The 22,838-nt window shown below is 35.1% G+C and overlaps 2 protein-coding genes across 6 annotated transcripts in view; one reads left to right on the top strand and one right to left on the bottom strand.

Annotated features, from left to right (window-relative positions):
* Positions 1-1,486: 1,486 nt before the first annotated feature.
* On the bottom strand, positions 1,487-17,460 carry LOC311092367 (allantoinase, mitochondrial). The gene is made up of 11 exons (XM_084129047.1): positions 17,240-17,460; positions 15,696-15,847; positions 14,224-14,338; positions 12,178-12,324; positions 11,910-11,955; positions 11,735-11,828; positions 11,424-11,610; positions 9,777-9,915; positions 4,353-4,525; positions 4,158-4,190; positions 1,487-4,078 (listed from the first exon to the last, which is right to left on the bottom strand). Exons 1-11 carry the CDS (start codon positions 17,384-17,386, stop codon positions 3,932-3,934), a joined length of 1,380 nt encoding a protein of 459 aa, XP_083985173.1. The 5' UTR covers positions 17,387-17,460; the 3' UTR covers positions 1,487-3,931.
* The window catches only part of kif1aa (kinesin family member 1Aa), an 81,139-nt gene continuing 62,238 nt past the window's right edge, over positions 3,938-22,838 (top strand). For 4 of the 5 annotated variants that reach the window (XM_084129046.1, XM_084129045.1, XM_084129044.1 and 1 more), the window contains exon 1: positions 20,221-20,476. The gene's annotated coding sequence lies outside the window, so the exon portion shown is untranslated. Of the gene's footprint in view, positions 4,067-20,220; positions 20,477-22,838 lie in introns of those variants that run through there. The other variant, XM_084129042.1, reaches the window with a different exon arrangement.

Here is a 22,838-nt window from a genome sequence, read left to right as displayed (position 1 = left end):
TGTTCATGAAGGCACGTTTTCTTTTACAGATAAAATAAGCCGAAAAAGAGATTTAAATCAGACTGAAAAGTCAAAAATTATTAAATGCCCATGAGAAGAATGTAATACTAATGCAATACTAGAAATGGCAGTTAATGGCATGACCATTGGACAGTGAAATGCTCATTGGGTCAGCAGGGTCAGACAAAAACAGGTGGAGAAAAAAAGACACATGTTAACTGCAAAAGAATGAAGAATGAAGGTGAAGAATTAAGTGTGAAACCATCAGGAACCCTTTAGTCTTCAGCGCCACCATTTTCCAGAACTCCAACCTACCTGGAGTCTCCAGAAGAGCAAGGTGTCAGGGTCTCAGAGACTTGGGTTAGGTAAAGAATCCTAAAAAATGACCCCCACTTAATAAGAATCACAAGCTGAAGTGTTGTGAAATACATGAAGACTGTTTTTTTATAAGCTTTATAGACAGACAGATTGAGAGTGACTCTTGAAGGACCAGCACCACATCCTCTTCTACCACTGTTTGAAGAATTCATCTTCCAGAATACGTTTTAATAAGTTTTGGGAGTTTATTTTTAGTCCATCTCCTACCCTGAAGTCCATTTTGCAGAGATGGACTAAAAATGAACTCCCAAAACTTACTGTCAGATTCTAGAAGATGAACCTACCTACTCCAGGTAGGTTGCAGTTCTGGAAAATGGTGGCGCTGAAGACTAAAGGGTTCCTGATGGTTTCACACTTAATTCTTCACCTTAATTCTTCATTCTTTTGCAGTTAACGTGTCTTTTTTTCTCCACCTGTTTTTGTCTGACTCTGCTGAGTATTTCACTGTCCAATGGCATGCCTTAACTGCCATTTCTAGTATTGCATTAGTATTGCATTCTTCTCATGGGCATTTCATATAATTTTTGATTTTTCAGTCTGAGTTAAATCTCTTTTTTGGCTTATTTTATCTGTAAAAGAAAACGTGCCTAATAATTCTGCACACCTGAAAATAAGGCGTTTTTAATTTCCAGCCTTCATGAACAATTATATATCACTTATAAATGATTAAATACAAAATGAATAGTAGTTATTACGATTAATGTGGTTTGGAATTGGTCAAATGTGCCTGGAAAAAAAAATATGATCAGAAAATCAACGTCCCTAACACTGACGGAGCTAGGGGGTGGCCGCGGCCACCCTTGGTCTAAGCTTGGCCACCCCTTTGGCCACCCCTCTCACAACTGCTGTTTCTGTCTCTTTTTTTATTGACAAAAATTTCGTTTTTTTAAAACGCTGAACCGTCTCTTTAAGACCACAAAAAACGTGAGACTTTTCAGACGCACACTCCAACTTCACCTCAGCGCAAGACAAACGAGTGCGGGTACCCGATCACACTAAATGCGTCTCTATAGCACGCATTGTGTTTATCGTGCAATTTATACGCCAAAATGAGTTTTTACTTGCATATTATACGCATGGGTAGGATTAGTCGTGTGTGGGGTGCGTGTGCATTACACGCAATAAAGTGCGTATCAAATGCACGCGAAAACTGCGTATCATATGCACGTAAAAACTCATTTTCGCGTATAAATTGCACGATAAACACAATGCGTGCAATAGAGACGCATTTTCATGAGATCAGGCTGAGTGCGGAAATGTGCAAGTGCCGAATGAGCTTCAGCAGAACATCAGACAGTGATATGCACATAGTAAATATAGAGTCAATCTTTCTCAACTGGTGGTTTGTAAGACCGTTTTGAGTAAGTCGAATAGTGCAGTCAACAACAAACGTAATTCTCTTTTTTTTTCTGATGCTACTTTTATTTTAGAAGATGTGTGTGAAAGCTTGTGACACTTCTGTCAGATGCTGAGAAAAGGGCGTTGTCCTTATTCAGTTGGCTATCTTCGGTAAGATGAGATGTTGTCAGGCCAAATGTCAGTAAAACTAACTAACTTTACTGTCATACGGCTGACGGCCGTTGTACTGTGCTTGCGGTACACACATCACGTGCAAACGCGGCGTGCTGTAGCCGTAGTTCTGTCGTCAATTAACTCATGCAAGAATCAAAAAGGCGATTAAAGCTGTCAAAACTGCATGCATGTATTTGTTATATATGCGTCACATGTGTCTGGATTAAAATATTCTGCTATGTGAGATCACAATATAAGGCACAAAATTTTAATGCTCAAATAAATGTGAGCACTGTGCATTTGTACTAGACGATAGGCATTCATTTTGCGTTAATTTGTAAAGGACAAACAAAAATGGATGATTTTTAAATCCATAAAATAACTAATTTTACATTCTGGCATAGCATTATAAAAACATAACATTTTACATTATGTGCTGTTGACTTCCGCCTTGTTCACATTCTTGCACATGGGGATTCAAAAGAGAACTTTTGTTTTCCTTTTTAATTTAGGTATGATAGAACTGTTGCAATTATTTATTTTGACAACTAGAAAGTTAAACTTTTTTTTGACAAACTCAGAATTGGTTGAAGAGTTCACTGATTATATAAAACGCATTCAAGGTTGAATAATCTTTGGACTACAGTATTATCTGCATGTTATCTCATCATGAAGATGCAACAATGTAGAACAAGCTGTTGGAGATTTTGAGAACCAGAACCAAGCTAACAGAGCAAGTTGAACTTTAGCTACAGTGTGTGCCCTTTTATTACTATTTAATTAATTTTAATATGAGGTGGTGGGTAATAATAAAAAAATATAAAGTTCACTCAGTATTCCATGATTCCTAATTCACTACTATCTCAATTACAATTAAGTACAAATGAACTTTATTCAGTTGTGTAGGCACTAAAACAGTCCAATACATTAGTCAAATTATTTTTATGATAAAATAATTAAGATTTCTGTGCCACCCAAGACTGGTTGCTGGCCCTTGCCTGGCCAGCCCTATGAAAAAATCCTGGCTCCGCCACTGGTCCCTAATAATTCTGCATGCACTGTAGAGATTAGTTAACAATATTCATTATTAATTAACTAACTAATGAAAATGACAAAAAATGCACCATATTCATATTTTAATTCTGTATTTTAATAGCTCAAAATATTTTTTACATTTATGTACTTTTTTTTTCAAATTCCATAACAATTATAAACAAAATTTTAGCTTTAAAACCTGCTCCAAAATTCCATTAAAAAGGTTGCATACTTTTTAAGTTGGTAACAGAACAGTTTTGGTTCCCATTGACTTTCATTGTATGGACAAAAAAACTGTTTAATTACCAACATTCTTCAAAATGTTTTCTATTATGTTTTACAGAAGAAACATAAGTCGTACTGGAACGACATGAGGGGGAGTAAATTATGACAATTTACATTTTTGGGTGAACCATCACTTTATAATGAAATGTTAGGTTAATTATGAAATGTATTATTATTATTATTAATAAAGTGTTATCCAAAGCATTTTGGAATATACCACAACCATTCATAATAATCAATTAAAATAAATTGTTAATAAAAAATAAAAAAAGTACTCTATAATTATATGCCACATAGTAGCATTGTTGCATATCAATTCCTGACCTGACAGTGGTGAGTATATAGACCTTATGCGCCAGAGAAACAAGACATCTTTAGAATTTTGTCTTTGAACTTCCGTTTTTGCGGTAGCTCTGTATATTTCCATGGCATCGCTGTCGAAGAGTAATTAGCCGGTGAAGTGGATTTACTTATTGTAAAGTTATCGAAAGTTATCATGAGAATTGTAGGCTAATGTTTAAAGGGGATGTCATAACAAATGTCAGTAGACCGGTAAGATTTTAAAACGAGCGTTTCATTCATAAATCGGTAAGATCTTACCATCATGCTGTGGAAATACAAACCGGAAGACGGAACACAACAAGTTCAGCGCTGAAAAGGGGCGGAGCTACATAAGGTCTATAGAGCGAGATATGTAATGAATGTGTTTCATGTGCTTTGTTCACAGTGGTGCCGGTGTCTTGTGCTGAATAAAGAGATGCTTCCCTAGAGGCTGAGTGCTGAAAGAGCCATGACTGTAAACCAGCCTCCCTCGGACTATAGTGCCCTTCACCTTCCCTCGCAGAGCAAGGCCAAGGTATGGAGTCAACTGAAAAGAGAGAAAAAGTTAAAAAATCCCTTCATCAGTATGTGAAAAGTCAGATTGGTTTATGTACAATTTGACCTACCTTGTTTTTGTGATGTATGTTGTCTTCTTTCACCTAAGAAATGAAATGACACACATTTACTTGCAGGCTCCAAAAAGCATTTCAGTGTATTTTCAGAGAAACACAGAATTATAGCAACAAGCATGTTCTGTCTTGCTGTCAGTCATTTCGAGCATCTCAGCTCAACTCCCTTGAGTGAATCCCTCTCTTTCTCACCATAAACTCTTTTTCTGGATCCCAAATGACTAAGTCTGCGTCGTGACCTGGAATGAGACTCCCTTTTTGGTTGTCAAGGCGACAGAGTCGAGCAGGTTCTTTACACAAGAGTCTTACTGCATCAGAATATGAAAATCCTCTTTTAGAAGCTGATGTCCAGAACAAAGATAGACCTGTTGGTAAACAGCAAGATGAATGGAAATTTTAGTAACACCAATTAAGTTTTTGCTAACTCGCAATATATGAAACACTCTTTGAATTTGATCATTTAATCTTACAGAACCATAGATTTCCCTTTAAATAAATTGATCATAACATTTGATCTAATCCCAGTTGAAATAACAGTAAATACATTTCACAGTTCAGGGTGGAAAAAGTATGTGAACCCAGTAAGTTGGGACTAACCTTGTCTTTAATAATGTTCTCAAAACTTAAGAGAACATTCAAAAGTGGCGTTTCCATAATGTTTGCAGAATAATTAAATGGAATGTTTCTTTAACGTTCGCATAACCAAGAAAAAACATTTTAAAACTGGATGTTTGGAATGTTCAGAGAACATTCAGAAATAACATCTTAATTTGAACATTAGTAAAATGTTATTTGTACTTTTTGTTTTTTTGTTTGCTGGGTAATTGGTTGACCCTGTTTTGGCAATAACCTACTACAGCAAACTGTAATTGCTGATCAGACCTTAAATTTTAAATTCAGAATTATGGTTTAGATGTCAGGACTCTGACCGGGTCACTCCAGAAGGCATATTTTCTTCTGCTTATCTCATTCTGTTATTGATTTTACTCTTGGTCTTTGGGTCGTTGTCCAATGCACTTCAGTTGGAAGACAAAAGTCTCTGCAAAATGTCCTGATAAACTTGGGCTTGAGCTTTCCGAGCAGTCCAGAGGGTTGTTCCATAAAAGACCAGGGCTCTACAGTGCGCCCATTTCACTCGCACATGCGAGTAAATATTTCGGCGTGCGAACGTGAAAAAATATTTGGGCGCACTCGTGCGAGTGACACAGCATTTTTCTATAGAAACAGCTGCAAATACATCATCATGAGGAGGGGCAGAGTAGGACACTATATTACCGGGAGATCAGTTATTTAGGCCTAAATCTTCAGTAGCTAGTCTGTAGCCTCATAAAAAAAACTACAGTGCCCACACACGAACTATTAGGGCCCTATAATTTCCGCGATCACGGAATCGCGGACGGAATCGCGGAATTGGCAAATTAACGCGGAATCTAGTTTCAACGCGTAATTTTACATATTTGGAATAAAATTCTGTTTTTGTGTGGGAGAAAAACGTATGTCTGAGGAAAATGGCATATTACTGAAAGAACGAGCAGAGAGAGAGGCCCGGTCGCGCGCGCGTCTTCAAACTGTCTTGCTCTCTCTCACTCCCTCGCGCTTATTAATCTAAATCAATTGAGAATTGACAATGGTAAAAGATCGGAAGAACGAGGTTTCACGTGGAGCATTCGGATATTTTTTTTTCCTGAATTAGGCTACCGCTGTGTGAATTGTGCAAAAAAAAAAAAAAAAAAAAAAAAAAAAACTTTTTTACCTTCCCTTCTTCTCTGAAAAGCGTTCCGCCCATTCAGCTGACATAAAAACACTTTCAATAAACTAAACAAATCCTATCCAATGATGAAATGTTTTCTGTGTTGACAAATCTTGTGCGATGTCCTAAAACTGCCGGGATAATCACACAACGCGTACAAGTCTGCTAATGATACGTCCGATTCGCGAACTAATGACTCCTTTGAACCGATTCACTTTAATGAATGGTTAAAACAACTGATCTGTCCAACACTGAATCGGTTCGGTGTATAACAAAATCGGTAACACTTTACAATAAGGTTCCATTTATTAAACTCTAGTTAACTAGATCAGTTAACATTAACTATTAATAAACTGCACTTCTACAGCATTTATTAATCTTTATTAGCCTAATGTTAATTTCACCATTTAGTAGCCTACATTATTTAAATGAAAAGTTGTATTTGTTAACATTAGTTAGCTTAATGCACTGTGTGAAGTAGCATTAAAAATACAGGGTTAGGGTTAACTAAGATTAACAAAGATTAATAAATACAGTAACAAATGTATTGCTCGTGGTTCATGTTAGTTAGCCTAATACATTCACTAATGTAAACAAACCAAACCACATTTAACATCTCTTAAAATGCGAATTTTGTTTGTTACCTCAATAAATTTAGGGTCATTCCTATTTTATTTGTGTACATTTTAATCATTAACATTAAAAACACTATTTTTACGACTAAAATTACAGTAAAGGGTAAAAAAAAAACTGAATTCCCAAAAATTAAAACGGAAAAAACTGAATTTGCAAAAATTAAAACGGAAAAAACAGAATTTGGGAAAAAATAAAATGTATTTTATAGGGCCCTTCGGATCAGCACAGAGGGGCCCTCCCTGGAACTGTTTGATCCTACAAAATGTGCTGAAAATTGTCTGTCTGCTGGAAAGAGGTCAAGGCGACCAGGCTACAAAGCTTGGCCAAGTGACTCAGACATGATCTTCATTTCAGATAAAATGTGAAACATACATAGGGCCTACATACAATGATAAATGAAATCTACATGACGATAAAATAGAATTAAATGAAAATCTTTTGTTTGAAAGTTTTGGTCTGATGTTCTTAACCTTACAATGAGCATTGTAAATTTAATTGTTGAATAATTCTAATAATAAAACTATAATGATAAACTTATACAACAAAAATGACTGTGCCCCCAAATATTTTTCTGTGCTCCTAAATTTTTTTATTTAGGCGCACCAGTGCTCCTTGTTCAAAAAGTAAGTGTAGAGCCCTGAAGACGCTTAGAAAAGCGGGGATTAAACTCCAAAACCGGACTTGAATGAGCCTAACAAATAAATTGGGGCTAAAGTGGTTCCATAAAAGGTAATTGAAGTTCACGCAATCGCACTAATTTGATCCAGGTTTATCAAGTCTAGATAATTGCGTGTGCACCGTGCAAGCGTTTTTGAAGCAGCCCTAGAGGTCGATCGTGGATCAAATCGATCCACCATCAAACAGCGTATATTTTATGCTGTTTTTTCCCCCCTCAGTGCAAAACTTACATTTTACAGTTATATTCTCCATCTGTAAATGTTAGAAAGTCATGCAAATGTATCCATTTTGCTGCTAATCTTCATCTTGAACGAGCGCTGCTGCGCGCATGCGCGCCAAATAGGAGCGCAATAATTCTGACTAAAATATAGGCTACATTTTGCTTGGAAAATTAATACGCGATATTTTATAACACTAGAAATATCTTCTAATTATAATAATTTATCTTTAGGATGTTGGATAAGTTGCAGTGAACTTCTAGCGAACAGAAGTACTTCAGTGAACAGAAGTAGCCTAATTCAGGGAAGATTATTTTAAGAAACTAAATATATAAAGATACAAAATATAGTTTTGGGTATAGGACCTATGCTACTTAATAAAGATGATGTATACTTATTTAGAATGCTGAGAATTACAGCTTTTAATGCAATACTTTTTGGAGAAAGCAAGAATCCCCAGTTTTAAATGAGTAGATTTAGTTTCTAAAGTACATTATGGAGAGGATAACATGAAATTAAGAGCAAATGTATACATTTTGAAAAGATATGTGCAACTCTAAAATCAAAGAATATTTCATAAAATAAAGGAATATATATTAGCCTACATTAACTACATTTTTATATAACCCTCCCTCCCTTTTATTTCTAGTTATTTGTTATTTTATTTATTGACTTATTTAATATTGAATATTTGATATTCAAATAATATTACTTGAATAAATATTAGGAATTATGTGTCATTATAAGAGTTTGATATAAATATGTGAATGTTACATTTTTATTAATATCTATTTATTGTTTTTTGTCTTTTCCCCCTTAAATCATATGTAAAAGTGTCTAACTACTTTTTGGTTATTGTTCTAATCATGTGTTTTTTTGTGTTGGTGGGTATTATCACAAAAGAAGAAAAAAAAGTAGAAGGAAAAATAAATAATAAATGAATATTTATTGGGGGAAAATATGATGTCTTTAAAGGAACTGTCCATTTGTATAATTGTGTTAAAATTGAAAGCCACAATAAAGTACATAATATATATATATATATATATATATATATATATATGCTAAAATATTTGTTATTTGGACATTAGATGTGCCTTATTTAGAATTTTAAACCTACAAGTGTATTTTTATGATAGCAATAACTGTAAAGGGACTATTTTAATGGGGTAAATCAAATGTAGGCTAATATACTGTCAATTACTAAGCTCAGATTCATCTTATCAGTTAAAATTTATACTATGCTTTTGTAATTATTTATTTTTAATTTTGTGATTTTAACTTCTGCTTTAAAACGTTTTTTTTTAGATTGTGTTCTAATGTTCTTCATAATCATAAACATGTACTACAGCTGCCAAACAAAACCAGAGAGAAATGTATTCATAAATCTTTAAAACAATCTAATTAAATCTTGGGCACAAAACATTCAGCCAGTAAAAAAAGAAAACCTGTAGTATATATATTCTATCTATCTATCTATCTATCTATCTATCTATCTATCTATCTATCTATCTATCTATATAGATAGATATATTGTCTAATTTATCATTGTAGCCTTATTTAAGTTTATTTTCTGTATACTGTGTATTTATTTTTGGACTAATAATGGTTAATAAAGTCCAATAATGGTATGAGAGAGTGTCAGTGGTAATATCATTGTGTTCTTGTCGGTCAGTGTTAGAGGATCCGTGTAACAGCTGAGGCTTAGCCTGACAGTTAGCCTGCCCTGGACCAGGCTAGTTTCCCAGCATAAGTTGCCAGGGTAACTGAGTTTGAACTATTTTAAGTTTGCTTTATGAAACAGAATCCACCGACAATAAGTCTGACTAACCAAAATAAGCCTGGCTTGTATTCTAATCTTGTTTTATGGAACAACCCTCTGGACATGAAACTGCAAAGTAGCTCCAAACAATGATGGTTAGGATGAGGTTTTGATGTTGGCGTGCTGTGTCGTTTTCCTTAGCATTGTGAGTCTTTTGCAAACAGCTTTGTTTTCATGTGTCCAGTAAATTTTGTCAAAATCACTGTGGAACACCCATGTTTGTGTTTTGTTTCTGCAGACTTGTTTGTCAATTGTTGTGATTTGATGACGATTTATGACCAATTAATGCGGAAATCCAAACTAATCTCATACTTTATTCCTGTGACTGTAGATCTTTTGTTAGTTAGATCAAATCTGGGATTTGACTCCTGAACGTCCGTTTCTTAAGAGTTAATCATTAGTTTGATTGGTAAACTGTTGGTGGACCACTGTTTACCTCACACCGTACTTTGACCATCATAAGACATACAGCGTGTGAGTGTATGAACGATTTGGATACAATGGCAGCCTACCAAACTGCAGAGAAGAGATCCCTCCCCACGCCTGCGTGAAATCGCCTCTGTCCAAACACTTCAGGTCAGGTGTGCACGGTGAATGATCTGAAACAACCATATCAATCTCCCCAGCTTTGAGTGCAGACCACAAGAGCTCCTGACAAAGAAACAGATTCATTCCTAATAGTTAGAATGCACTATAATCACGGTTTGTGGAAGTTCGTGAGACAATCAGAAAATAGTTCAGGAATAGTTCACCTAAAATGAAAATTCTGTCATTATTTAATCAATCTCATGTTGTTGCAAACCTGTATGACTTTCTTTTGTGGAACACAAAAAGATACATTTTGAAGAAGGATGCAATTTTCAATGCAGTTGGTGCAAAATCACCATAATAAATGTGTTAAAACAAATAAATAAAGTCCACATGACTTGTGCTCTTGTAATAAAGTCAGGGATTTTTTTTTTTTTTGCTTTATATTTAAAGGGATAGTTCACCTCAAAATGAAAATTCTGTCAGTAATTACTCACCCTCATGTCGTTCCAAACCAGTAAGACTTTTGTTCATCTTCGGAACACAAATTTAGATCTTTTTGATGAAATCTGAGAGCTTTCTGTCCCTCCATTGACAGCTACGCAACTACCACTTTGACGCTTCAGAAAGTTCATAAAGAAATCGTAAAACTAATCCATATGAATTGAACGGTTTAGTCGAAATTTTCTGAAAAGAAACGAGTGCTTTACAGTATGATGAACATATTGAATTTAGGCTTTTATTCACGATAAACATTGATCAGCGAACATAAACAGAAGCTCAACCGAACTTGCTTGACATGTGAGAACAGACCTCATTGGCTCTTGCTGAAGCTCAAACGTGCTGCATAACACACGAGAGTGAACCTCATTGGTTCTCACACGTCAAGCGAACATGCTTGAGCTTTGATATTATGTGAATAAAAGCCTAAATTCAATCTGTTCATCATAGCGATCGTGTCTCTTCAGAGAATTTTGGATTAAACCGCTCAATTCATATGGATTATTTTTACGATTTTTTTAATGAGTTTTTTGAAGCATCAAAGTGTCTGTTGCATAGCTGTCTATGGAGGGACAGAAAGCTCTCAGATTTAATAAAAAAGATCTTCATTTGTGTTCCGATTTGTGTTCATTTGTGTTCTTACGGGTTTGGAACGACATGAGGGTGAGTTGTTGATGAGAGAATTTTCATTTTTGGGTGAACTAACCCTTTAATAAATCAGTTGATTCAGTTCACAAAACCGAAATTCGGTTTACAAATGGGACTGATCGGGTCTGAGTTCAAGTCCCTGACTGACAGCCCACTGGAGGGGAAGATAATCGTCTGTCAACAATGTAAATTTCAGCCTGTTCCTCTCACAAAGCTATTGTATGATTTCAGAAGACTTGAAATATAGTGCATGATTCTTTTATGATGCTGTTTTTACATCCTTTTTGGTGCTCATTAGTTGTAATAGCATGGGGGAAATGACAGTGTGTGTATTCCTCAAAATGTCTGTTTTAGTGTTCCACACAAGAAAGTAATTTATTTTTAGGTAAACTATTACTTTAACAAGTTCTAGTGTAAATTTGACAGAATCTGTAAAACGGAATCTGTTTCATTGGATAAAATGCGTTTTTTTTTTCTGATACCCGGTTGGCTGTGTCTCGTATCGGTGGGCAGCATTTGAACTGAGTGGCCCGTGCTGGGATGTTCTCTGCCGTCAGGTTGAGGTAGTGATGGGTGGTCTCCACAGTCAGCGGAGCTCCAGCCTGTCTTGCTGCCCTAATGAGCTCCAGAGGCTGGGCTGATGACAGGTGCACAATGTGGCATCGTACTCTGATAATAAGAACAGAACAGCTGACCTGTGATTTCTTGATTGGCTACTCTAGTCTGCATAACAGTCATTAGATAATCAAAAGTTGAGGACTTTATCACCCTTATAGGTCTCATCATAACACACTTATACTGTAAGCAGAGCTGAGTGACGGTACGGATGGCCTCAAGCTCCATAATATCAGGTCTAGACCTCAGGAAGGTGGAATATTCATGCGGATCTGCGGAAATTGCATCTTAAAATTAATAAATGTTCATGATTTTCAGTAGTTTTAATTACCATTATATGATTAAGCTCATACCCCCTTTCTCAGCAGCTGGATGCTGGACTTCTCGCTCTGCATGAAACTATTCCAAAATAGGTACATCATTACTATAGGACTTCATTTTAAGTTCAATAAGCAACATAATTATTTTTTCATAATTCATATTATTTGCTGCATATTCAATTATGTCTGAACAATTGTGACTAAACATACTTTTTCCATTGCCATGAGAAGCTCATCATGGCAGAAATGTTTGATGAATCAGATGAAATGATTGGGACAGGCAGAATATGAGATGGCTCACCAGCAGAACGCTGTCTGTGCCCTGGAGCTGTTTCATAGCTTCATGCAGATCAGCGTCACTCACATGAGGAAACTCATCCACTCCACTGTGGATCAGAAAGCATTTAAATCCAGCCACACCAGCCTGGACCATCGGCCTTAGCTCTAGCTGAGATGGATGAACGGAGATGGATTGGCAGGCAGACAAACATTTAATTGTTATACTGGCAACACATTCTTATGCCAAGAGATAAGTGACTGTCTTTCAGAGTGAATCAATGACTTGTTTACTCAACTGATTTGTTCAAAAATGCTGATTCATTCAGGAACTAAACAAGTCTATGGCTAACAAGTGTTCGAAATCGCATAGGGACTTCTTTTGAATATGTTCGTGACTTAAAAAAGAATGTTCAATATAGTATGAATGTGTATAGTATGCATTAGCATGCATATTTGGATGCAGCCGATGTCTTTGGAGAGAATCATTTAATCAACCGATTCATTCAAAACTGATTCATTCAGGAACTAAACAAGTCAAAAATGGCATAATCTCTGAGTATTTATTTTGAATAAGAACGTACTTTGTGGCTATTTTGACAGCTGCAAAGTACGTTCTTATACGTTATATAGCCTATATAGTATGAATGTGTGTAGTATTAGTACGCATGAAATGTGAAGTATACATATTTGTATGCTGCCAAAGTCTTTTGGAGTGAATCATCGAATCTTTGTGGATGGCTGCGTCCAAAATCGGATAATTTCTGTGTAAAAAAAGGACTTTGTGACTGTTAAAAAGTATGTGCTTCTGTAGTATGAATGGGTCTCATTCATGAAACACGAGCAGAACGAATTTTTGTGTAAATCGTGTGTAAAGTGGTTCTGGCGTAAATTTTCGGATTCATTAAAATGTTTGTATTTTCCAAATGTTAGTTGGTACGAAAGAAATCTACACCTGCTCCCAGCCACGCATAAATAGTGCGTTTAACATCCGAACGTTTTGCTCATTAATAAGACTGCATTTTAATTCACCTTAATCGGGTACATATTTACAGCATTTTGAAATAATATTATATATAGTAATTACATACGGTTTTTCTTTTTACTTGTATTATGAGAGCCAGTAATAGCATCTGCAAACGGAACACTTTAATCAAATAATTAATTGCTTTCAATAGGGCTGGGCAAACTAATAGCCCCTTAATTGTTACGGAAATTGTTTCCTATAAAATGGCCAAAATCAGGCTTAACAAGAAACATTTACGATGGCTGATAGGCTATAGCGCTTTTGCTAGATTTGGCAGATAGAGCGCTGCGCAAAAGGTGTATTTTCAGAGACCGCGCAGACTTTGGTGTCATAATATGATGCCCATATATAGTTGTCAGTCGGATTTAATGGGCGGGATTTATGGTAATTGAGAATGAGCGTGCACGCGCGTCCCATTTACGACTGATTGGAATTCATTAACACACACACACATTTCACTATCACATCTGACGTTTACGAAGTATTTGTGAATCAGGAGAAGAGTTTTCGGGAAGGTCTCTTTACGCGCAAATCACTCACATATTTACTCCTATATTTACGAATGTTTCATGAATGAGACCCAATGTGTGTACTATGAATTTGTATGGATGAAGTGTAAAATATGAAGATTTGGATTTTGGGTTGCACTTTGTTTTACAGTACGTGTACTTTCAATGTACTTACTGACTAGTGTAAGGTTTCTACATGGGTTAAATTAAGGTTTAGTGGTTGGTTCAGGGTTTCGGATGTCTTTTGGAGTGAATCATTGAATAATTTACTCAACCAATTCATTAAAAAACGCTGATTTATTCAGAAATGAAACATGTGTGCAGCGGCTGATTCTGCTTAGATGGATAAACAATATTTTTCGCACTTCCATGTTTGGAACGTAGAAGTAAAAAACAGGGTAAACTTTTATAGAGGTATGGCGTAGCAAATATTTTTGTGTTCCCACTTTTGCTCGAATGATATTTAATATTAAAAGATTATAAGAACAGCGTAAAACCAAAATGTATGTTGTACAGGTAGTTTGTAGGCAAGTACCTGGTTGTCAGGGATGACTCCTCCCCAAAATGCTGTGTCTACAAAACACTGTCCTGTAGCAGCACGCAGCTTCTCATGAAAGTTTCCAAGAGTTGTAGTTGGTGGGATGCTGTTTCTGTGTACCATGAAATTAATCAGTTATGTCACTGTTTTTGTTATTTATCAACCTAGACCAACCTAGACTTGGTCTGTGCCCAGTGGTGTAGTCTACGTGATACGCAGGTATACGCCGTATACCCACTAGAAAAGACCAAGGATTTCCGTATACCCACTTAAAAAAGCGTGAGGATAGTACGTAACAACTTCGTTTTGTGTCAGAACTTTCACACATTCATTCATAAATTCACCCCATATGTGTTTGCGAAGCGACGGATTGAATCGCGGAATCCAGTCACAAATGGAACTTCCTATAAAGCAGAACGTCACGGAATTTGGCTATTTTTGAATGAATAAATCAAAAGTAGCGCAGTAGGCTACAATGAATCAAATCTCGATATGGACTAGTGTCTATGAATATTAAAGTTAAAAGAGACTGCAATTGTTCTACACGTCTCTGGGAATGAGCGCTCAATGTGTGCTCCACTACACACACACACAAAAACTGTTATGTCTTTACGACAACCTGTCAAAATAAAAGTTCGGTATAACTTGAAGAAATTATAACAGAAATATATTACTATTGCACAGTAGAGTATACTTCAAGTAGGCCTAATAATAATAATAGTTTATTAAAACACACAGAAACTCAAATGTCTACAACCCACCAAAATAAAAGTTCGGTCTAACTCAAAGAAATTAGAAAGAAATTGCACAGTAAAATGTATTTTAAAATAATAATAATAATAATAATAATAAAACATATTAAAACGTTATTTTAAGGGAATATCACACAAGTTTTTATACATGTTTTAATTTAAACAGCGAACTTGCAAAAACAATAACACCTTAAAAAAAAAAAAAAAAAAACACCATTTCTAAAAGTAAATTTGTAAAATTGTGCTACAGGGACCATATTCATATTACATCTAAGGCTAAATGTAGCTCTTAACTGGCTGAGTTAGATGGTGATTAACATTAAACAGTAAAAAATCAGTCCAGTCTCTCTAGCTGTAAATGTCATTGACTGTTCAAGTCTTGTGTTGCTTATAATAAATTGACATGTTGATAACACTAAGTATTTCAGTATACAGTATACTCACAGTATACTCACTACAAAAATCTAGACTACACCACTGTCTGTGCCAACCCCCTCCCCCACCCCCTCCCCGTCCCCGTCCCCGTCCCCGTCCCCGTCAAAAGGTCTTTTATCAGCTTGCTAATAAAAGTTCAGCTATATTATTTCTAATCATTATGAGGGAGACTGGGGGAATTACATTTATTTTTTTATTTTTTTACATTTCCAATAATACCGTCCATTATAATGGTAATGTCAGTTAAGTCACTGAATTTTAATTTTAAAAGTCTATACTTACAGGGGCATGTCTACAATAGTGGTCACCCCTCCTGCAGCAGCTGCCCGTGTGGCGGTCCAGTACCCTTCCCAAGTGGAACGGCCTGGTTCATTAACGTGAACATGACTGTCCACTATACCTGGCATTACCAGACTGTTCCCCACATCTAACACCTGTTATAAAGATGCTGTCTAGTTAGTACATGAATGGAAAATCATTTAGGGTTTAAATTAGATTTAGATGTTTTGTTAGAGACATACTGAGCAAAAATACAGTTCATTGAACATGGACAAATAGACATTTGTTTACTTTGTACAATAGGCATGTTGTCAAAATATGGGGTAAAGGCTGTCATAATGGAACCTGCATGAAATGGCCTTTTAACTTAAACATTTCTGAAACAAAATCATTAACCAGCAAAAATTAAAAAAGTTATGTATATACATATCAACCACTGTATTGACTGAACATTTTTTTAATGCATTTAAAACAGTGCCCCAACTTGACATTTATGGGGGGGGGGAAACAAAGTAACAAAATGATATGATCATTAATATGACTTTACATTGCTTTAACTCATCAAAATAAGTTAAGCCATTTTCAACTTTTTTACAAGTTATACAAGATTCAAGTCAGTTTAATGTCATTTAAGTTGAAATGACTTAAATCACTATGTCATTTTTAGTGGCATCTAGTGGTGAGGTTGCGAATTGCAACCAACAGAAGTTAAAGTGGCTGACAGGAAAAGATGTCGTCGTCTGAGACCGCAGAGAGTAGCCAGTTAAGCAGTGAGGTTTCTTTACAAAGATAAATTAAGAAATAATTCTGTGAAAGGATATGTTATTGCGAATATAATTGTTACTTGTTCATCATTGTGTCAGTGTTTCGCTGACTTTAGCTAGCTTCTTTGCACGAAAAACAATATAGTAACGAAACGCGTTTGTCCATAGGGCTACTGTAGAAACATGTCGGCGCATTTCAATGTAAAGGGACCCGTGGTGTATGTAGGCTAGATAGAAATGGCTCATTCTAAGGTAATAAAAACATAACGGTTCATTAAGTAAGGTCTTTATACTCTCTCTCTCTCTCTCTCTCTAAACCAATAATATAATATTTAGTTTAGCTATTTTAAGTGTATTTTAGGTCGAGGGAAATTGAAGGTTTTGAACAAGATGTTTGAAACCAACCTGCAAAATCTTAAATCCTTTACGTGGATTATCCTTTCCTTAAATCTTTCCCCCAGTTTCACAGACAAGGTTTAAGCACATAATCCCAGACTAAAATGCATATTTGAGCTGTTTTAACTGAAAGCAGTTTGCACTGAGATATCTTAAAATATGTCAGTAAGTGCCATTGTTTTATCTCAAGATGCACATCAGGCACGTTTATTAAAGCTGCTTAAATGTCTTAATTGAACTAAAGCTTAATCTGTGCTTAATCTAAGCCCTGTTTTTTAAACCAGGCCCTTCTGTCCAAAATCTTAAATCCTCCAAAATCTTATGAGGACTGCACCGCCTGTAGTCTCCAGCAGGTGGTGTATGTCGCACTCTCTCAGTCTAGCTCACCTTTCCAGCAGTGTGCGCTGAAGTTTCTGAATCAGGCAGAATGCTATGAATCTTTCCTTCCTTTATTAAGATAACTGCAGGTCGAATTTCCTCTCCACACAAAACCCTCTGGCTCCGCACAGCACTGACAGTTGATCCTGGTTCCATTTCTGCAATATCTTATGTAGCCTATGAGTGTGTTTCACTGTTCTGGCAGCAACAGCTTTCACTAGAGTCAATGCACCTCCCTCATTGATCTTTATGTGGATGTCAGCAGGAAGATAAAAGTTCTTTGACCTGTAAGCATGGCTTTTGAATGAATTACTCAAACTGATAATACATCTGAAAATTGTGTGGTGGTAGGATTAGGTTTGTTGTTGTGTGACGGTTGTGGACTTCTAGGTTGCATTATCTTTTATCATCATGTTTTTATTTGCAGTATTCTCACTAAAAGCGTGTCCCTTTAAGACGGTATCAGGCGTCAGGCCCACACCAGAGCTTCTTTAGCTGGGTAAATTATTCAGAGTATTGCTCCACTGAGCTGAGACAGAGAAGCAGGAAGGGTTGGGAAAGAGAAAGAGACACAAGAAGAGAAATGCAGCCACAAGGGACTGCTCAGACTGGCATTGTGTCTAACTGAATGCTGTGGTAGCTCAGTGCTTGCTGTGCCTTCCTCTCTGAGCCATATCCATATCCCAATATTTTGCCATGACAGTAATGACAAATATACTGTATGTGTGTATATATATATATAGGTGTAAGGTGTATATAAAGGTGATAGGAAGAGTCAGACAAGCAAAAGAATAAAGATAATAAATGAAAGGGAAGACAAAGACCATAGGAAATGAAGTCCCAGATGAAGTAAATGACCTGCTCAGCTCATTAGATGGACATTAGAAAACTGCATTGATTTGGGTGAAACCCAAGGGATACTTCCATGTTCTGGATGTGCCATAGATGGTCTGTGCCCTTCCCTCTATTGTACATGGACCGGCCAAAACACTGAATCATCATTGCATCATTCAGAGGGACTGATGTGCTGCTCTGTTTTTCTTTCCTCACATAGAGGCTAGAGACACTAAATAAAAACCATTTTGACTTTAAATCATGCACAATAATGACCTCTGTTATCTTCTTTAAAATATGGCTATTAATGGCTGACGGATAAGTCTTTTAAAATCCCTTTTTTCCCTCATAAATATGGCTATTTCACTTATATATTACTTCAATAATATTACTTTGATTGTTTAAATGTACTCTTAAAATAACTATTTAATTATCAGAAGCTCAACATAGTCTTGTTTTTGTTCAGTCATGCAAATTTTAAGATATGGGACTTAATCATGAGATATAATTCTTCACTGGTGTCATTTCATTTTAGTCTCAAAATTCAGAAAATGCAAAGAGGGGCTGAGTCAGAATAACAGAGGCGGATTAATGTCAGTGGGAAAAGCTTCCTTTATGAATGTGTTACATGGATTTACTGGATTTGTGGGGAGAGCACAGTCCAATTTTCTCTAATAGTTTGTGAACTGAGTAATCCCACCAGAAAGCTGATTTTTCCTCGACAGATATCTCAAAGGAAAGGTCAAAATGAGGCCAAATATTATTTACACTTATTTGCAATTCCATATTTTTCCATGGGGAAAAAAAGTGGAATATTTTAACTTATAAGCAATACTGCAGAACCATAATCTCAGGAAATTGTATTTATAGCTTTTTTTGATTCAAGTAGTTTTTACATTTTATTTGTATTTATTTGTTTGTTTGTTTGTTTGTTTTATCTATTTGTTTGTTTGTTTGTTTATATACATTTTTGGCTCTTAATTAAAAAAGTATAAAAACAATAAAAAAAAAAATTCTTTAGCATTCGACATTAAAGTGTAGAAGTCATACTGTAATAATAATTTAATAATAAAAACATTATTATTAATAATAATAGTAATTATGAATATACTTAATTAATATTTATTAATATTAATATTATTTAAAAAGAAATTACCCCTAACTTGCATAACATTTTTAATGACTGCTATTTTTAATATTCTAGAATTTTAGACAATTTTTACCTTCAGTATTTTATTTTCTTTAGCATAAGAATTGGACATTAGAAGTCATATAATAATAATAATAATAATAATAATAATAATAATGATAATGAATTATTTTATTTTATTATTTTAATAATATTAATATTATTTAAAAAGAAATTACCCCTAACTTGCATAACATTTTTAATGACTGCTATTTTTAATATTCTAGAATTTTAGACAATTTTTACCTTCAGTATTTTATTTTCTTTAGCATAAGAATTGGACATTAGAAGTCATATAATAATAATAATAATAATAATAATAATAATGATGATGATAATGAATATTAATATTTATAATAATAATAATGACCTAATATGAATTCTAATTAATTAATATTTATTATTATTAATATTTTCTTTCAATTACCCCTTACTTGCATAACAATTTAAATGACTGCCGTTTTTAATAATATAGAATTTGAGACCATTTTTACCTTCAATATTTAAGAATCTATAGCTGTTAAATGAAACCAATTGCAAATTATTTCTTTACTGGTGTCATTTTACTTTTAGTCTCTAATTCACAAATATAGAGAAAGAGGCTAAGTCAATAGAATTAGAGGTGAATTAACGTAATTATTTACGTAATATTTAGTCTTAAAAATCATACTGCATACTTGGGGACAAACCTACCTACTTGGTTTATTTTAATCTATCACACGTATGCAGTCCAGCTCTAGCCACTGAATCTCATGTTATGTAGAGCCATGTTTGTGTGTGCGTGTGTGTGCGTGCGTGCGTGCGTGTGCGCGCGCACCGTACTCAGCGGGGAATCTAATCTCCATCCCTTCAACCCCCCTCCTCTCTCCTCCCCCTCTCGCTCTCTCTCTCTCTCTCTCTACTGCATTGATGCTTCTGCCTTCCTCACTGATGATGTCACTGGTTCACTCAGTCTCAGCATCACCAGCAGAGCCATTTTGACTTCTACATTACAGGGCACTCAAAGATCTCTCCTCCAAGTAGCCTTCCTCCTTACAAGCTGGCCTCAACGGGCATCCAGAACAAATAAAGGATCCTTTGTTAAACAGAGGGAAAAGCAGATTGTTTTTGACATATCAGAGGAAGAGCTCAAGAAAAAGATTTTGAGAAGCCAGCGCAAGAGACAGTTGGAGCTGATCTGTAGAGTCAATAGCTGAGAGCATCAGAGGATCTCCATTGTAAAGGTAAGAGTTTTTTTTTCTTTTTCTCATTGTTAGCGTGTTCTAGAGGACAATGCAGTATTAATGAGGCTCTGTGTGTTTATTTGGTGTTGGGTCACCAGGGTGGGACTGCTGTGGGGTGCGGCCATTCAGGGCTGTCAACAAATCCAGACATTATTATTATGACAGAGAAGTGTTTTTTTGAGAAGTGAGTAATGGAACAGATGTTGTTCGTCATAAATGGCCCTCTGTCCTTGTGTACATATTTCTAAGTGCGGGAAGGATAAATGCACTGTCATTCATTGTCTCAAGCTGGCAGGCACACAATAATGAATCACGATTTAAGAATTTACAGGGCAAGGTATTTCATTTATACTTTTTTTTACAGTACAATCTTTTCTTTTCTTTTCTTATATATAAGAGTTAATATAATAGTGAGTTTGGTAAAATATTATGACTTCTGGCATCACACGCTTATGGAATTGTCAGTCCCACTGTGTTCTAACAGCATTATGCAAATGATGTCGGCACAATTAATGATTTATGTAGATTTCTTAACACTTAGGAACGCAATGATAGACAGCAAATTAAAAATAACCTTGAATATTTATGATTTTATGATCTACACTGCAAAACATTCTACTTATTCACACTTTCTACTTGATCTGGCCCTTAAAATGACTTTTATTGGTGTAACATTGTAGTAAGGCTTGTTAGATAATAATTTTGACTTGAATAAAAGCAGTTAATTTAGGTATTATCAATTTTTTTTTAGGTTACAATCGATCTTTCTGCTTATCTGTAATGAAGATGTGCATCTGAATGGAATTTTAATTGTGATGCACAGTATGTACAAAATACTTGACCTTTATTCTTAGATTTCTTACCTAAAAAAATGGCTTGATCTTTTTCCTTTGTGGTCTTAAATTCTCTTTTACCAATTATGTTAATCACAGATTGTTTAGAATGGATGTGTATAGGTTAATTAATCAAAGTGTCGGTCACAATACATGTAATATAAAATTTATTTCATAGTTACGTTTTCAACTCAATAACACTAAAAAACGCAGCTTTTTAACATCTTTGTAAAGTGATATGCAATCTTTGAGGTTCATGTTAAGGGGTCCAAGACTCTAAGTAGACTGAAGAGTAATGAGAGAGACTGAACTCACTCTGACACACCAGAATGTGACTCAGCATGATGTCCTTATAATTGACAATTTCAAAATGATGCTTACATGAGATCTCTGTATGAGCTCATTTATATGTATTCAAATAAACCTCCTAGTTACTGATCCAAACACATATATAAACTGAAGTAGAACTCTTTAAAGAAGATTGAGGCTTAAAGGCCATAAATCTCCCCTGACACATTAATTGAACCTCCATTTTGGTCCGACTAAGAGGCTGAGCTGGACTCGGAGTGGTTGGCAGCCAGTTCTGTTATTTGGCTATTGTAATCCTAGGAAGCGCACTGACATTTAGCCAGCCGTGCACTTCTTTTGTTGCTGCCGGGCCGAGTATCTCTCTAGATCTGTAGCTGACCGTGCATGATCCTTTTACGGTGATGTCCCTTCCCGCTTTGTCTGAACATTGAAATATTGAACATTTTTGGGGATTTATTGTTTAACTGAACAGTCACAACTGAAATCATGTGTTTGCTTTTCATCCCTTCATGCCATTTTGTTTTATAGATTCAACAGAAATTATACTCATAGTTGCTATGGTGATAGTCAGCTTAACAGCTTTCCCGAAACTAGGTGTAATTCAATTTCCAATGGAGAAGAGTCTAAATCAATATTTCTCTGCTGCTATATAGTAATGGAACTACAGATTGAGTTATATCCTTCCTTTATTTTCAGAAATGCTGCACATGCGTGCAGAAATATGGATTTTACTGTATGTTTAGCGTATATTATTTTTTGTGCATTGATCAAAATGTCTCAATCAAGTAAGCATATTTCCATATAAATAAAATATATATATTTAATAATAATATTAATATAAATACAGTATATACTATTCCATTCTGCTTATCCTCTGTAGGGTCAGATATATAGATATCTGCAGAATTTATTCATCTTAGTTAATGTTAATCTCAACATTTACTAATATAAAAGGTGTATCTGTTAACATTAGTTAATACACTGTGAACTAACATAATTTATATATATATATATATATATATATATATATATATATATATATATATATATATATATATATATATGTAGTATATTACACACACACACACATACACACATATATATATATATATATATATATATTACACATACACATTATAATTCTATGATTAGATATAATAGCTATAGATCTTCCAGTTTTCTGTTTGTTGACATCAGTGTTCCATCAATGCTCTATTCTT

This window comes from Abramis brama (genome assembly GCF_963993115.1).
Source record: "Abramis brama genome assembly, chromosome: 11".
In the NCBI taxonomy this organism is placed as follows: domain Eukaryota; kingdom Metazoa; phylum Chordata; class Actinopteri; order Cypriniformes; family Leuciscidae; genus Abramis; species Abramis brama.
This window is presented reverse-complemented; position numbering and strand designations above follow the sequence as displayed.

What these genes read in the sequence shown, in the direction of transcription:
- LOC311092367 (XM_084129047.1), bottom strand. Translation starts at nt 17,386, where the DNA reads ATGGAACCAGGATCAACTGTCAGTGCTGTGCGGAGCCAGAGGGTTTTG. An exon ending in GAGTCATCCCTGACAACCAG is followed by an intron (nt 12,325 to 14,223) that starts GTACTTGCCTAC and finishes CATCCATCTCAG; the next exon opens with CTAGAGCTAAGGCCGATGGT. An exon ending in ATCCAGAAAAAGAGTTTATG is followed by an intron (nt 4,191 to 4,352) that starts GTGAGAAAGAGA and finishes TTCATTTCTTAG; the next exon opens with GTGAAAGAAGACAACATACA.